This window comes from Phocoena phocoena, chromosome 2 (genome assembly GCF_963924675.1).
Source record: "Phocoena phocoena chromosome 2, mPhoPho1.1, whole genome shotgun sequence".
In the NCBI taxonomy this organism is placed as follows: Eukaryota; Metazoa; Chordata; class Mammalia; order Artiodactyla; family Phocoenidae; genus Phocoena; species Phocoena phocoena.
Genome location: NC_089220.1, coordinates 73,590,578 through 73,607,168, shown reverse-complemented (window position 1 = coordinate 73,607,168; position 16,591 = coordinate 73,590,578). Strand labels below are relative to the sequence as shown.

At 48.3% G+C, this 16,591-nt stretch overlaps 1 protein-coding gene across 6 annotated transcripts; it reads left to right on the top strand.

Annotated features, from left to right (window-relative positions):
• Positions 1-4,769: 4,769 nt before the first annotated feature.
• Positions 4,770-16,134, top strand: LOC136119277 (dehydrogenase/reductase SDR family member 4-like). Of its 6 annotated transcripts, XM_065872721.1 has the most exons (8): positions 4,770-4,900; positions 5,966-6,143; positions 10,635-10,736; positions 12,998-13,068; positions 13,164-13,215; positions 13,519-13,653; positions 14,097-14,152; positions 16,020-16,134. In XM_065872721.1, exons 1-8 carry the CDS (start codon positions 4,770-4,772, stop codon positions 16,132-16,134), a joined length of 840 nt encoding a protein of 279 aa, XP_065728793.1. The 6 variants fall into 6 exon arrangements, with proteins under 6 accessions (XP_065728793.1, XP_065728794.1, XP_065728795.1 ...); XM_065872722.1 differs by lacking the exon at positions 10,635-10,736; XM_065872723.1 differs by lacking the exons at positions 10,635-10,736; positions 13,519-13,653.
• Positions 16,135-16,591: the final 457 nt, after the last annotated feature.

Here is a 16,591-nt window from a genome sequence, read left to right as displayed (position 1 = left end):
CCAAGTGGGCCCAAGATGGCAGACAAGTCAACTTCCACTAGACCTTGAGCCTCAGTATACGCTCACTGTAACACATCAGCAAGCTAAATGACACACCCACAGGTGCCATGACAGTTCCAGACTGTCCATAACAATCAAAAAGTGGGCGGTGGCCCAATTCCTGGAAATCCCCACCCCTTCCCCAAAGAGCTGGAATACTCCTCCTACTCATTAGCCTATGAAATTACCCACCCCTATAAAAACTGACAACCCCATACCTGGTGCCTTTCTCACCTTCTGAGATGGCCCACACTCTGTCTGTGGAGTGTGTTTCTGTCTAAATAAATCCACTTCTTACCTATCACTTTGTCTCTCGCTGAATTCTTTCTGCGATGAGACATCAAGAACCTGAGCTTCATTAAGTCCTGAAACCAGGTGTGTGATGTCAGTTGGAAGACTGTGGGTTTTGGCCGGGTTTGAGTCCCTGCCACGTGGGTTCAAGTCCCAATCTGAGGTGCATGGTTTCAGGAGTAACATCTGTGAAAGGAAAAGGGAGGAAGCAGGATTGAGAAGGAGGATCCGTGAGACCCTGAGATGCAGATCTGACCAACGCCAGCCCAATAGGAAGCTCCAAAGCAAAGATGGCCCCTTAGAGGAGCCCCATGTTAGGCAGAAGTGGTGAGGTTCTTGTACCACCATCCTGCTCAGTCACTGGCTGGGGCCACCCTTGGAAGGAGTTAACTGCCGGCTGGCAGCTGACAGCTAATCAGACTCCCAGCAGCCAGAGTGAGTCCTTTCTAGAAGGAGTGATAGGCCTGCGTACCACAAAAAAAAAAAAAAAAAATATATATATATATATATATATATATACATCCAAGCTTGTTCATTGTAGCGTTGTTTGAAATGGCAAAACACTGGAAGCTACTTAAACGTTCTTCGGTGGGAGACTGGCTAAGTAAATTATGGAATATCCACACAATGGAATACTGTACGGCTATTTTTAAAAGGGAAAGAGAGAATAAAGGTGATCTATTGTGTACGACTCAGAACACTCTCCAAGAATGTATTCTAAGAAATGAAAGAGAGAAGTGGGGAAAAGGAAGAAAGAAAAGAAACAAGCAATTTGAAGGACATTATATATAGTGTCATTCCATTCATGGGAAACATTTTAAACGGAAAATATGTATGTAAATGCATAGGAAACTTCTGGAAGGATGATACACAAGACCAAGAGCTATATGGGGAGCAGGTAAAGGAAGCATAGGGAAGAGTTACTTTTTTACTTTTCACTCTATAACCTTGTGTCTCTTTTAAAAATTGTGAACATGTGTTATTTTTGTAATTTAAAAAATAATGATTAAAACAAAAATGAATTGATGCAGAAAGTAAAATTCCAATTAAGAGAAAGTTAATTTCCAAGAAAACTGTCATTCTCTAACAACGTCAGAAAAATTAAAAGTAGCTATTCAACATTGACAGCAGGTCAGGCTGTCATAACTCACTTTGATTTCATATATAGAAATAAAACTGCCTACCTCACTGGATTAGACACATTCAATAAAATTTATAAAAATCACCCAACAGTTGTTGGCACTTAGTAAGTATTCAATAAAAGTCGTTGTTATCACACAGCCCTACTATACCACCCAAGACTGACTTGTGTCAATATTGCATGAGTCAATGACCAATGTGGAATGGCTGTTGCAAGATACAAGACTTAAATTCCAACCCAGGTGAATTTCCTTCCAGTCTGCAGTCAGCTGATAAATGGAATATTTATAAATGGAATGGAATATTTATATATGGACTATTTCCTGCCATATCAGTAAACAGAGGATGTCACAGTCATCAACGATTGTAACCCTCCAACATGAGCCGGTGAGCCCTGAGGAAACTCAGGGCTGAAAAGAATACCATCTAGCAGCCAACAGACCGCAGCCACTCCCTATGCTGAGACCTGAGGAAACTCAAGATATGAAAACACAGGATACTGGCCCCAGATAGCTGACGTGCATATCAAAGGAATGATTTCAGTGAGCCCAGACTCTTACATCTTCCCATACACAGAAAAGCGCTAAATTACTTAACTTGAGATATCTGGTTTTCTTTAATTAATAATAATCCTTTGACATTCCCGACTACCTGCCCTTTGTTGCAGAACTCCTATATATCCTGGCTCCTCCACTCGCCTCCTTGGAGCAGTTTCTCAGAGCTATCTGAAACGCTGTCTCCCGGGCTGCAGTCCTCATTTTGCCCCAAATAAAACTTAACTCGCAGCTCTCACGTTGTGCATTTTTTTTTAAGTCAACACAGCCTTTGAAGAAGATGGGAGTGTATTCCTCAATCATGGAGGCATTTCCTTAAGATCTGCAGATGGTACCACCTCCATACAAGAACAATCCCATCACCTATTAAAATCCCCATTTCAAAGAGACTCCTACACACATATGTATTTCCCCCAAAGATTTCCTACCCTCATCTCCAACAAACCAGCTTGATGTGTAGTCGGAGCTGGAGACTCCCACTCTTCTTGCCTTCCCTCTACCTTTTTCTGTTCACAGATCCCCTCCCTCATGTTCCCTGTGTTCTCCCAAAAGAAATGGTGCTGGAGGCCAAATATCAACCCCGCCCAGACAGCGAGGGGCCATGTGATGTGCAGGAGCTCACAGGCCAGAATTCTATTTTCCCCAAACCCTTTGCTCTTTGGGGTGTGGTCTCCCTCAGCCTCCCACTGCCAACCTCAACCCCTGGATCTGGCTGCCCACCTCTGGACAGGAGGTGAAGAGAGATCAAATACGCCCTGCAGGCCTGTCCGTTTGAACTAAAACCCTGAGAGGCTCTGCTCCAGGCCTCCTACATCCCCTCCCCCAGCCCCACAGGCAGGTGCAGAGCACTGGGAAGGGTTCCCACAGTGCATTAGCTCTGAACAGGTCAGGAAGAAGAGGAGTGTCATGCTATCCAGCCTCTGTTGTCAATAATTCATGAGGTTCAGACTGAGGGGCACCAGTCAGAGAGTCAGTTTTCCCCAGACATGGGGAAAATTAGACTCAAGCTCTCTTATCTCATCAGGATGAGCTGAGTACCACAGCTGTAACATCTAGTTTGAGGAATAAACTATAGATCCAGTGCATGCTTGGTATATCATTCGCTGCTCATACACCCCCTTTTGAATGCTGAAATCCTTTTTGGCTGCTCAGCTGACCTACACGTATACTAAACAAATCTTTAGCAAGTATGAATTTTATTAAGCAGCGATCCCCAGAACTGAATTTCACAAACCAGGATTCTCTCTCCTCTAATTGTAGGGACTGACATCGGGTTGCGAGACTGGTGATTTCACCAACTAACAACACTTCTCTCAACCTACCCATCTGCTTTCATCATCTTCTCTTAACAAAAAGACTAACACCAAAAAAATGAAAAAGGCGCAAAAGCATATCCCAAAATAAAGGATTCATTAAGTGCAAAATGTGTGAAGTTAAATAAGCTTAGATTTATGAAACACTATATTGTCTTTTTCTCTTTGTGCTTGAACTAGAGAAAACTTTGCCATGGATCTGCACAACATCTCAGGCTGGCATTTGGAGGCCACTGGGTTAAACCAATTCAGATGCTGACACTGGGCCTGTCGGGGCCTTTCGACAGTGTATCATAAGCCATACAGATTTATTAGTTCTCCCAGGAACCCAGGAGGGAGATCATTTCAGCCCACTTGGCAGAAGCGGAGGCTGAAGTCTCGGACACAGAATTTATAGCTGGAGAGGACCTTATCCATTATCTACTCCAGCACCCTCAGTTTACAAACGAAGAGCCTGGCCTGTGGTGGACATAATAATTACTTTATGGTGGCAATAATTACTTACGTGTTTAGTAGTTTACAGTTTATAAAGTGCTTTTACATTCAACAAATATTTATTGAACTAGAATGGAGGCTAAGACCTGGGGACATAGTGATTATGGAGAACTTGAGTGCTCCTGAGTTCTCCGAATTTCCTCCACTTGTTGGGGGACTCTCTAGCCTCCTTGCTACCACTGAGGCCTGAAAATGGAGAAGTCCTCTTGCAGTGGAGGGTATAAGAGGTCCTGTCCTATCAGGATCTTTAATTCTGCACACTGGTTACCACTGGTGATCAGAATCTGCCCTCCAGGCCTGTGGGGATGGAGGAGAACTTGAGCCAGAGTGAATGGCAGGGCAGGCCTACCCAGCTGCTCCCCACTTCGTGTCTCTCCCAGGCTCCTGCAGCCTCACCTGAGACCCTCACGTGGTGGGCTCCATGGGGGCTACGGGTCTCACCCCCATGGGCAGTCTCAAAATATTTGCCCTCCTGTGGGCTGTCACAAATGTGGACCCCGACTTTCTTGTAAAACAAAGTCCATCTTGAGGTTCTGGGAAGGAAAAGCAACCAACTCAAAGTCCCCTCTCCCCCAAGAAAAGACGTGGGCAAGCAGATGTGGAAGGAGGGGCGGGAGGACAGGGAAGTCTACGGACTCCCGAAGGCGGGAGCAGCCCTACAGAGAACCGGAACCGACGGAACAGTCCCACACCGGCCGGCCGGGCCGAGCAGGGGACTGAGGGGCGCCGCGGCCACAGCCGGCTCCCTGCGCCAAGGGCCCGCGCGAAGCAGGGCGAGCTGTCCCGCTCTAGGACTGGTGGGGAGCTGGGAGCGCGGAGGGCATCTGGCTTCCGAGCGGGCAGCCGGGCGGGAAGGTGGCTCGCCCCTCGCCCTGCCCCTCGCCCCGCCCCCTGTCACTTCCCCTAGGCGGCGCAGAACCCCGAACCGGCCGCCTCCATGCAAAAGGCAGGGCTGCTGTTGCGTCCCTGTGCGCGGACGTGGAAGTCCGTGCGGATGGCCAGCTCCGCGGTGGCGCGCCGGAACCCGCTTGAGAATAAGGTGGCCCTAGTAACGGCCTCCACTGACGGGTGAGTGCCCGAGCCCGAGTCTCGGAGGCCCCCGCTGTCTGCAAACAGGTACTAACCCCTTGTCCTTGGCCTCCCGTGCCCCATCTTCAGGCGTCACGTGTGGCCAGAGTCGGGCCGGGAAGAAAGGAACTACGTGGTTGGCCTGCAGTCCCCTCGGAATCGCCTCCCCCCCTAACCTTGCAATTGCTGGCCCTCTTGTCACTGCTGCCTCTGGCTCAACTGTGCCACCTGGGTGCTGCCCGCCCCCGTCAATCCCATCTCCCAGGGTTCTGGGCTGCCCGGGTCAACTAGCCCCACCTACAGTCTGGGAAGACCAGACGCCGGAAATCCAAGACAGTCCAGATTCCAAAAATCCTATCCACTGCCGGCACCGACGGTGGAAATGTTCCAGACACCCCATTTTGGCACCCCACTAGTCTCATAGAACTGTGCCCCTTACCTAGAGGGGACACAAAAGCCGTGTGTCCACATTCTTGTTTAGTTCAGTACATTTTGGCCTCTCTTGCCCAGCCCGTGTCTCACCAACCACTGTTGTCTACCCTGTTTCTCACTCCCACAGAACCCTGCTAGATGCCAGCTCTTCACAAATATAAAATACAAGTGAATGGGAAATGCTAATGGCTAAATGCAAAATGTGTAACCCTTTCTCCCAGGGGAGTATGTAAAAAATGTACGTTTGTAACCGGAGACCCCCAGTTTCACATGTACCTGAGACCCTCCAGTCACAGAAATAGCTGCTGCTTGTTATACCCCTAGCTCATCTCTCTCTCCTCAGTCCCTACAGGGTATGGGGACTGTGACCCGTGGTGGCACCTGTGGAAGGTGACATCACTTCCTGGGAACCTAGACTGAAGGCCAAAACCATAAGAAAAATAAGTAAACCAGTGCCAAAAATATGCTAAGCATGTCCATGGTAATGGCTGTGTCATTAACCCTATGTAACACATGGGGGTCCTACAGAGAGAAAGCTGGAATTCAAAGCCCAGGCAGTCTGATTCAGGAGCCCACGCTCTCACGCTCTTTTCCTGTACCAACTTAAAAGTCCTTATCTCTCTCTGCCCACAGGATCGGTTTCGCCATCGCCCGGCGTCTGGCCCAGGATGGGGCCCATGTGGTGGTCAGCAGCCGGAAGCAGCAGAACGTGGATCGGGCAGTGGCAACGCTGCACAGGGAGGGGCTGAGTGTGACGGGCACCGTGTGCCATGTGGGGAAGGGCGAAGACCGAGAGCGGCTGGTAGCTACGGTGAGCAGCAAGGATATGGGCGCAGAGCCAGGAGGTAGCAGAAGGGAGCCAGCCTGAGCAGGCTTTCCTGGACAACACGGGTGTAATCCAAGCCAGCACTGTTAACTAAAACACACCAGTGCGATCTGCATACCCACTCCAGTCCACCAGCACATTTTTATTGTGTGCCTTTCTGTCCTGCCTCCAAGAATCATCTCATCTCAGTCAGAGAATCAAAAAACCACGCTACTGTTTCAACCCTGCGCTGTGCCTTGGGGCACCCCCCCAAAAAAAACAGCTGGTCCTGGCTTTCCAATCTAATTGGGCAGATAAAAAGGGCAAATACAATTGCAAAATAGGTATTCCCAGTCTGAGCTAATAAACAATCAATCCCTGTTTTTCAGCTTATAAAGTCGAGTCTCCGGGAACCTACAGGAGGCAGCCCATCAGGTTTCAACCACCTACTGTGTGCCATGCGCTTTGTTTTGAACCTTTTGCAGGTTCTCTCCAAACAACAACCCAAGCAAGGCCAGGATTAGTCTCCCTGTTTAAAGACTGGTTCAGAAAGCTGGATCAACATCACAAGGTCCCACAGTTAGTAAGAGAAGAGCTGTGAGCCAACCCAGAATTGCCAAGCTACCTACAGACTACCAGGCATTTCCCCATCAGGTCAGGCCTTAGGTGCCCACTTGGACTTTAGCCTCAAAGACAGTGTCTAAGCCAGTGTCAGAGCTGGTGCTTGGCACCAGTCTTCCAGCTGCGCAAGAAAATATGAACATTTTGCAAAGGAGGCTGCTCTTCCCTAGGCTCAGGGCACACCCTTTACTTCTTGGAGTAAAAGGGAGAATCTGCCCAAGAATGGAAAGCAAAGGATATTGTGTAACAGAATGAAAGATGGTGAAATAATTTGGGTAATCTTAGACAAGGAGGACATGAAATGATCGTAGGTGGTGGTGTAGTAGACAGCATAAGGTTATTCCATTTGTCAGGAGTCATTTGGCAAATGCTCAGATGTGCTCTGGAGAGAGCCAACTGGGGGTCCAAGAAAGCCACCTTGCCTGGCATAGGCAGCTGGACAGAGCCTGAGATTGAGACCTTGATCCTCAGGGTGAGGGAGCCACCTGGGATCCTGGGCCAACTAGTGACTAGCTGTATGAAATGTATGTGGCCACTTAGTGTCAAAATCCTGCTGGGAAGGGCTTCCCTGGTGGCGCAGTGGTTGAGAGTCCACCTGCCGATGCAGGGGACACGGGTTCGTGCCCCGGTCTGGGAAGATCCCACGTGCCGCGGAGCGGCTGGGCCCATGAGCCATGGCCGCTGAGCCTGCGCATCCAGAGCCTGTGCTCCGCAACGGGAGAGGCCACGACAGTGAGAGGCCCGTGTACCGCAAAAAAAAAAAAAAAAAATCCTGCTGGGAAAATGACCTCTGGACCCTCACCAGGTCCACTTTACCGCTCTGGCCCAGAAGCAGGGTTTGAACTAGACCTTGAAGAGTGCGTGGGGCTGGGCAGATGGCATAGGGCCGGGATTCCAGATGACCCTGCAAAATGAGCAGACAGCCAAGGAGGGACGGAAGGGGAGAGGGGAGCATTGTGAACCCACAGCAGAGAGAGAGCACAGGCTTGAGAGGGCTGGTAGGAAATGGGCCGGGTGGGAAGGATGGGGGACAGGGGCCTCTGTGGCCTCCCAAAGGAGTTTAGACATTCCTGGAGGAAATAAGAAGCCATGTGAGGTTTTGAGCAAGGTGAAAATGGTTATTAAAGGACAATAATCTGGCACTGGGAGAAAGGATATATTGGAGAAAAGAAGACTCTGAGCCAAGGACATCAGGGAGGAAGCTGATGCTGTCACTTAGGTAAGAGCAGTGGCAGTAGGACCAGAACAGATGTGCCCAAGAGACATTTAGTGGGAACCAACCAAGATTTTTTTTTCCTGGCTGGTGTCAAGACATGGGAAATAGGAGGGATGAATCAAAATTGACTCTCAAGTAGTTTGAATGGCGAATGTCGAGTGGAGAATGATAGGATACTTGTTAGCGGTTTGAGATGCGTCCTGCCTATTGCCAGCCACTACCTGTGATGAGGTAAGCTGCTGCCCTGAGGATGGTTACTCCCCAGTGGCCTCCTAATCTGCACCTCAAAGCTTCTCAAAGATGTCATGAGCCGAAACCAGATTAGCTGCTTTTCCACTTGATTCTACTATTTAAAAAAAAAAATAGAACTGGGCTTCCCTGGTGGAGCAGTGGTTGGGAATTCACCTGCCAGTGCAGGGGACACGGGTTCAAGCCCTGGTCTGGGAAGATCCCACATGCCGCGTGCAACTAAGCTAGTGCTCCACAATTACTGAGCCTGCACTCTAGAGCCCGCGTGCCACAATTACTGAGCCCGCAGGCCACAATTACTGAGCCCGTACGCCCAGAGGCTGTGCTCTGCAACAAGAGAAGCCACCATCATGAGACACCCGTGCACCACAAGGAAGACGCAACAAAGCCAAAAATAAATAAAAGAAATAAATTTATTAAAAAAATAAAAAATAGACCTGTCAGAACACAGAGTAGCAATCACACAATTTAGAGCAAGCCTTAGAAGACACCTGGGTGGTCATAGTAGCTTTGCCATTAATTCTCCAGTGTTCTCTGTCCGTTCAGGCAAAAGCCAGCCTTCCCTCCTCTCTATGCTGATAGGCCTAGAAAAAGAAGGGGACAGGATACACAGCAGAAGTGGAAAAGCGCTCCAGGCGGTTCTGCAGCAATCCACTATCTCCCCACCCCCAAACACACCCGCACACGGCCCAGCACACATCACTTTCTAACGCATACCGAGTTTTCCTCATCATGAAACTTACACAGAGCCAAGGCAGGTGACTGGGATTTTGTGCCGGGACATCAAACTTTAGAGAGTGCCAAGAGACTATTGATACAGGTTTGCAAAGATTATGTGATTTTAAAATTTGTTCAATTTACATGTTGACAGCCCAGGCATCCCCTCAGCAGTGTGGAAGCAACTGAGCTTCGCACCTAGTTAGCAAGAATAATTAGTTAAAACAGGAGCTAGCAGATTGTTAATAACACACCTCTGTGTGCCAAATCCGGAAGCACAAAGTTGGTGGAGGGCCCATTTAGTGCCGCTTGCCCAAGGCATCAAAATTCCCAATTCTGGGCCAATGCGAAGTCTGGTTGCAGCGTGGCATGATGTTGGCAGATTCTGTTTGGCTACTCGTTACTCCAACACGTGTCTTCACCACATACTTACAATTTATTAAGGAGGTGAGATGTTGCCTCTCTTAGTTTTCCCAGTTTAAATCTCAGTTTCTGCCTTGAATCTTCCATGCCTCCAGGCCAAAAAAATAAAAGCAAGGGGTAGGGGGAAGGGAGAAATGGCTTCATAACCGAGTGTGGAACTGCTTTAAGCCCAGGCCGGCATCCTCTCCATCGTGGCTCTCCTGAGTAGCCAGTTTCATAGTGACCCCAACTCACTTTTGAAGAACTCTTATGAATTAGCTCTGGGTTAGAGTGTAAGTTCTGCCACCACTAACTAGCCTTGTGCCCTGAGCAAATCACTTCACCTTTCCCAGAGACTGAATGAGCAGGCCTCCTCTTCTTAGCTGGCCCTGATATGTCATTACTGAGCTATATGACCTTGAGAAATTAACTTCCCTGGACCTCAGTTTCATCACCTTCACCATGAGGACATTGGGCTAGGTGATCTCAAAGGCCTGAGTGGCAACTTTCTATACGTCTAATTTTTTTTTTTTTTGGCTGCGTTCATTCTTCGTGACTGCACGGGCTTTCTCTAGTTGTGGCGAGCGGGGGCTACTCTTCGTCTTGGTGCATGGGCTTCTCATTGCGGTGGCTTCTCCTGTTGCAGAGCACGGGCTCTAGGCACGTGGGCTTCAGTAGTTGTGGCACACGGGCTCAGTAGTTGTGGCTCGTGGGCTCTAGAGCGCAGGCTCAGTAGTTGTGGCGCACGGGCTTAGTTGCTCCGTGGCATATGGGATCCTCCCAGACCAGGGCTCAAACCCATGTTCCCTGCATTGGCAGGCGGATTCTTAACTACTGCGCCACCAGGGAAGTCCCTATAGGTCTATTTAAACTTGTTTCTCTGTTCAGGTACGTGTGGACAGGCTGAGTTTGAGATAATGGTAACTCATTCAAGGAGAACTGGACAGTAAGCACTGGGAGAAATGCGGCTGGGAAGAAAGAGGAAGGGTCTAGAAATGGACTTTGAGGTGAGAGCTGAGGCCATGAGAATAAAGGAGCTCCCAAAGGGAAAGTCTAAAGAAAAAAGGGTCAGTGACAGCCTCAGAAGTGGGGGCAGGAAGAAAAGACTGCCAAAGAAATGAGACGACCTTAAATGTTTTAGCAGCAGAGCTTGGGGTGTTTTGGAGAGAAAATGTTTTAAGGAAAAGAGGTCATTTTGACAACTGTTCCTAAGAAGGAATTCTTTATCGACACTGATAAATGCACTTCCTTTACTGTCCTGCAGCCCTAACTCAGACCTTACTCCTCTCTAGGCTGTGAACCTTCACGGGGGTGTGGACATCCTGGTCTCCAATGCTGCCGTCATGCCTTTCTTTGGAAACTTAATGGATGTCACCGAGGAGGTATGGGACAAGGTGAGACTGGATGAGAGCAGCAGGGGGTGGGCCTCAGAAGACACACACTCAGTCTGCTTTTAGAATGTATTTGTCAAGTGCAGTGTAGATGTGAGGAATCCTTGCAATTTGCCACACGCCTGCAGTGCACCTGGTAAAGGGAGAATGGCAGGGTGGGGGGCTTCCTCTGTCCCTGCCCTTCTCTTTCATTTCTGCTTCTCCCCAGTTGTCTTCATTTGCTCCTTGCTAACCCGTCTTCAGCCTCCCTCCCCCATCTCCCCCACCCCCGACCCCGTGGGCTTATCCAGGCTCTTCTTCCTGGTTTATTTCCAGCAGACAGGGCAGCTAATATGCCAATAACTAGTACGCTCAGACTTACCCGCCACCCCTCCCCTTTTCAGCTGCCAAAAAAGAATGATTTTTCATTAGTTGGAAAACTTTAATAGCTGCTAGTTAAGTGAAATATCAATTCTCGTGACATTAACTAAGTTGCTGCTTTATAACATACAGCCTTTTAAAAAGACCTGCGCTTTTTCCTTTTTAACTCCAATGTCTAGAACATCTGAGATCCAGATGTCTAAATTCAAGAACGAGAATATTAGTTTTCATGTGAATGTGTACAATTACATTATATTTATAATAGATTTCACACACCTACATTCTTTAATTATAAAGCCTTAATTAAAAGATTTGTCTTTCTTTACTGAGGTTAATATTCCCACCTGATTTGAAAATGCTAAATTTTTCATGATCTCGCATGGTTTTGCTTTTTACCCTGACGTCATCCCTAATTTCTCAACACTGAAGTTTAAGGATACTAAACTATTCTCGTTTATCAGTGTTTCACAGACATAGAGACCAAAGTGCCAAAACGCTCTTCAGTGAATCAGTTCCTGATTGATATTCTTCAAAGTAGAGAAACATCTTTCATGAGCAGTCTGAACGGAGACCACGTGAAAATCAGTTATAAAACTAGTAATTTTTCTTTTTAGTTGGCTTTTTTTTGAATTTTATTTTATGTATTTTTTTATACAGCAGGTTCTTATTAGTCATCCATTTTATACACATCAGTGTATACATGTCAATCCCAATCTCCCAATTCATCACACCCCCACCCCCACCCCCTGCCACTTTCCCCCCTTGATGTCCCTACGTTTGTTCTCTACACCCGTGTCTCTATTTCTGCCCTGCAAACCGGTTTAGTTGGCTTTTTTTTAATATCACAGTATATCAAATCTAAATGCAATGGTTGATCCTTGATTGAACCCTGGACTTTGAAAAACGTAAGGACATTTGGGGGACAACTGGGGAAGTTTTATTACAGACAGTTTATTAGGTAAAATCATGATTATCCATGTTAAATTTCTAGGGTGTGATAATGGATGGTGGTGTGGAAGAACATCCTTAGTCTTTGGAAGTAATGCTAAAGTCTTTAGGGCTAGAGCATGAGGATGTCTGCAACTTACCTTCCAAGGGTAAGGAAAAAACTGCATAGGTACATAGATAGGGCAAATGGTACAAAATGTGAACCGTTGGTGAATGTAGGTAAAGGATATCTGGATATTCATTGTCCTTCTATTTCAACTTTTCTGTAAGAGTGAACATTTTCTAAATAAGAAGTTGCGTGGGGGGTATGGGAGGGGACTATCCCAGCAGTGCCTGGAACAATGTAAACAAGGGTCATGTATTTGTTTTCAATTACACATGTGGGGTTTTGATTGTAGGCTATGTTCCAGCTCCCCCAGAAGTACCTCCTCACGATCCCACTTGCCAATACATGTCCAGCCAGACAATCCATCCTGGAGGGCCAAGAACATCTCACTCCCTAAGCTCAGAAGCCAGAAAAGTGCTGGAACAACCCCAGGTGCCTGAGGTCAGGCCACATTTCCCCTGAGAAACACAGCGCACTCTGGGGCAGGTCCAGGAAGCCGTCCAATTCCAGGCTCTCCCTAGTTGGAAGACACACAGAAAATGCAGCTCAAGTCCAAGGCAGCCCTGAGAGTTCAGCCCCATTCTGGGTCAAATCATACTTAGGAAACAAGCTGAACCGGGCTCCATTCTTCCACACCCGAACCTAATGTGTCATCCTCTAACTGAATAAACCGGGGAAAGCCACCTCTCCCTGGGCCTCGGTTTCTTCACTTGTAAGGCCAAGTAGATCACCCCTAGGATCTCTGCCAGCCCTGACAAACAGATCCTGGGAACCACACTGTCACTCCCCATTGCCCTGCCTTGTGCCGCCCTCTTCCCTCATGCCATTCCCCCTCTTCTCTCTATTGCAGATTCTGGACATTAATGTGAAGGCCACAGCCCTGATCACAAAGGCAGTGGTGCCAGAGATGGAGAAACGAGGGTACAGAGAGCAAGAGGGAGCCTGCGTTCGATGGGCCCTGTGAAGGCTGAGGGGAGGGTGTCCATGGGAAGAGGGTCATTCTGTTCTTTTTCCAGAGGCGGCTCAGTGGTGATTGTGGCCTCTGTAGGAGCCTACAGACCATTTCCTGTAAGAACCTCCTTTTCCGCTACTTTTATCCCTTCCTCCATCCTATACCTTCTACCCTTCCAGTCACCCTAAGACGTTTGTGTCCCCTTTTGGAATCACATCACCAAGTACCTTCCAACAAAATAGAGGCCTTGCCTCCACAAACGCTAACCTAGGGGAGGTTTAACCACAAGACAGTTTTCTAACTGGGACCCTCCATTACAAGAAATACCCTATTATCTGTTTATAACCCTTTATATCTTATGTTAAGAACCAAGAATGAACTGGAATTGAAGAGAATAACCCATTCTCTCCTTTCCCCAGGGCCTGGGCCCTTACAATGTTGGTAAAACAGCCTTGCTGGGCCTCACCAAGAACCTGGCCGTAGAGCTGGCCCAAAGGAACATTAGGGTGAACTGCCTGGCACCTGGACTCATCAAGACTAGCTTCAGCCGTATGGTGAGGAAGGAGAGTCCTGCATCCCACTGGGACCCTAAAAGGCATCTTCTTAGGTAGAAAAGCCCAGCTCCTTGGTCCTGAGCTCCCAACCACTTCTACCCCCATCTCTGCACTTTTCCATATCCCCACTCCATACCAGCCATGTGTCCAGACCAGACCCCCACATGATCCTTTCCTGAGGTGCACAGTGAGACTGAGGAATTCAGATACCACTCAGGCCATTTCATATCTCCTTAAGTAGGTGAGGCCTGGGGCGACCCAGGAAAATGCCTCACTAGAACTTGAAGAGAATGGAGCAGAAGAGGGAAGAGGGTAGAGACTGGGACCTGGGAAGGTCTAGGAACTGAAGGGGTGCCTCTCCAAGGCCCTTTCAATTGATGTGAGGGCAGGCAGTTTCTCCCCTCGCTGTCCCTCACAGGAAGAGATTTCCCTTTTTCCTGCAGTTGTGGGATGACCAGGAAAGACTGGAGAGCCTAAAAGCAACCATGCAGATCAAAAGGTAAGGCTGGGGGCTTCCCTGGTGGCACAGTGGTTGAGAATCCGCCTGCCAATGCAGGGGACTCGGGTTCGAGCCCTGGTCCAGGAAGATTCCACATGCTGCGGAGCAACTAAGCCAGTGCGCCACAACTACTGAGCCTGCGCTCTAGAGCCCACAAGCCACAACTACTGAGCCTGCGTGCCACAACTACTGAAGCCCGCGCGCCTAGAGCCTGCGCTCTACAACAAGAGAAGCCACTGCAATGAGAAGCCTGTGCACTGCAACGAAGAGTAGCCCCCGCTCGCTGCAACTAGAGAAAGCCCGTGCACAGCAACGAAGACCCAACACAGCCAAAAATAAATAAATTAAATAAATAAATTTAAAAAAAAAAAAGGTAAGGCTGTCACAGGGGAGGGCGAGGAGGGATAAAGATGGTCCCTCACAGCCCATGGCTTGCTGACTCTCGGTCCTGCAGACAACACAGGCATGCTCTCCTCTGCTTCAAACACACAGATTTCACAAGTTCTTGAACACAGCATCACTACAGTGGCGTGTGCAAGGAGTCTGCTTCCACTGCAAAAACGAAACACAGAGGCATCCAGGTTTAGCAGAGCAGAGCCCTGGGGGAGGCCCTGACCCCTCTCTCCACCTGGGTGTTTGCCTCCACCTCTGGGCATCCCTAAGGATGAGGGACCGAAACCAAAACCAAAACATGCTTTTGTTAGTTCCCCTTGAATAAAAAGTCATGTGTCCAAAGCTCAGGTTAATGATCCTACAATCCAAATAAAAGGAATGAAGAGCTTTACCAAGTCCCCAAACTCCCCTTGCCTAAGAAAACTAGCCTCTTCCCCAAAGGGTTGGCCGAACTGTTCAGGTACCTTCATCTGGCTCTCTTTCCTCTAAGTTCCCTGCCTCTCTCCAGCTTCTGGCTTCTGGGAACTCTCTTGTCTTTAGCTCCTCCGCCTTGTCTCCTCAAGGACACATACCAGCAATGCCTGCTTGAGGGGGGAGACACCCTCAAGTGCTCCCAAAGCCATTCTGATGTTAGGCATGAGCTGCTGGCCTAGTTCACAACTCATTAATAAGTCAGGGTATTGTCACCCTTGAGCCACAGTGAATGATCCCGCCCCATGCTTCTCAGTCCTGGATGCACATTAGCTGGGGTGCTTGTGAAACCACAGATGCTCAGACCCCACTCCCAGAGATTCTTTTTTAATTGGTCCGAGGTAGAACCTAGGCATCTTTGGCGGGGGTGGGGGTGGGGATAGTTAAGCCTCTCGGACGACTACAGTGTGCAGCTAGGATGGAGAACCACTAATCCACGTCTTCTAGGTTTGAGGTACCCACTCTACCCACCTCTAGAGCATTCTATAGCAGTTAGGTTAAAGTGTTCCCTAACTATGCAATCACTGATACAAGCACTGAGAATTAGCACAGTCTCACAAAATGACTTTAAGGGACAAAAATAGATTCCTGAAAAAGGTGTCTGTGAATTGAAGCTGTACAAATGGAATCATTTTAAACAGATCATTTACTGTCTCACAGACTCCCTGACATTTGAATAGTATGCACACATGTGAAACAAATTCTTTGAAGAGTGAAATAGCTGCTCACAACGTCATCTATGTAACTTTGGATTTTGGTGTCCTGAGTTCTCTAAAAAACAAAGTATCTCTATATTATATGAATATAATGTGCAGTGGTTTTTGCAGAGTACAGTATTAATGTTATACTGAACTATAACAGCTTATATTCATGGTAACCCTATTACTGCCCCTACCCTATGGGCAGTACACAGGTCCTGAAAAATCACCTGATACTTCTTGATTAAGCAAATTTCATTCCCAGGTTGATTTTTACTCCCTTCCTTTTTTCCCCTCCTCCCCAGGATAGGCAAGCCAGAGGACTGTGCGGGCATCGTATCTTTCCTTTGCTCCGAAGACGCCAGCTACATCACTGGGGAGACGGTGGTGGTGGCTGGAGGGATGCCATCCCGCCTCTGAGGACCTGGAGAACATCCACCAGCACAGAGATTGGGCTCCATCTCCTGGGTCCTGTTCCAGCATCCATCTACTGGCCTTTCCCACCTCTGCCTAGCGTACTGCTCACCTTACACCCTAACCCCACCCCCCCCATATCAATTCTGTCCTGTGAAAAGCTCCAGCATTCTCTGGGGTCAAGGTGTGGTTAGGAGGATTCTCACTGTTGCTGTGGCCTTGGATAAAGACTTCCCTTGAGAGCACAGGGCAGGCCTGCTGAGAGGGCTTAGTCTATGGCGGCAAAGACTAATATTTTTTTCTGGGCATCAGAGGAATTTGAGGGAGATGGGAGAGAAGGAACCTGGAGTGGAAGGAACAGGGTTGGAAATTAACAACTCGCAAATGAGGTCCGAATAAAATACAGATCATCATGGTGCTTTGAATCAATGTGTTCGTTTTTCAGTGTAGGGTGCATAGGTGT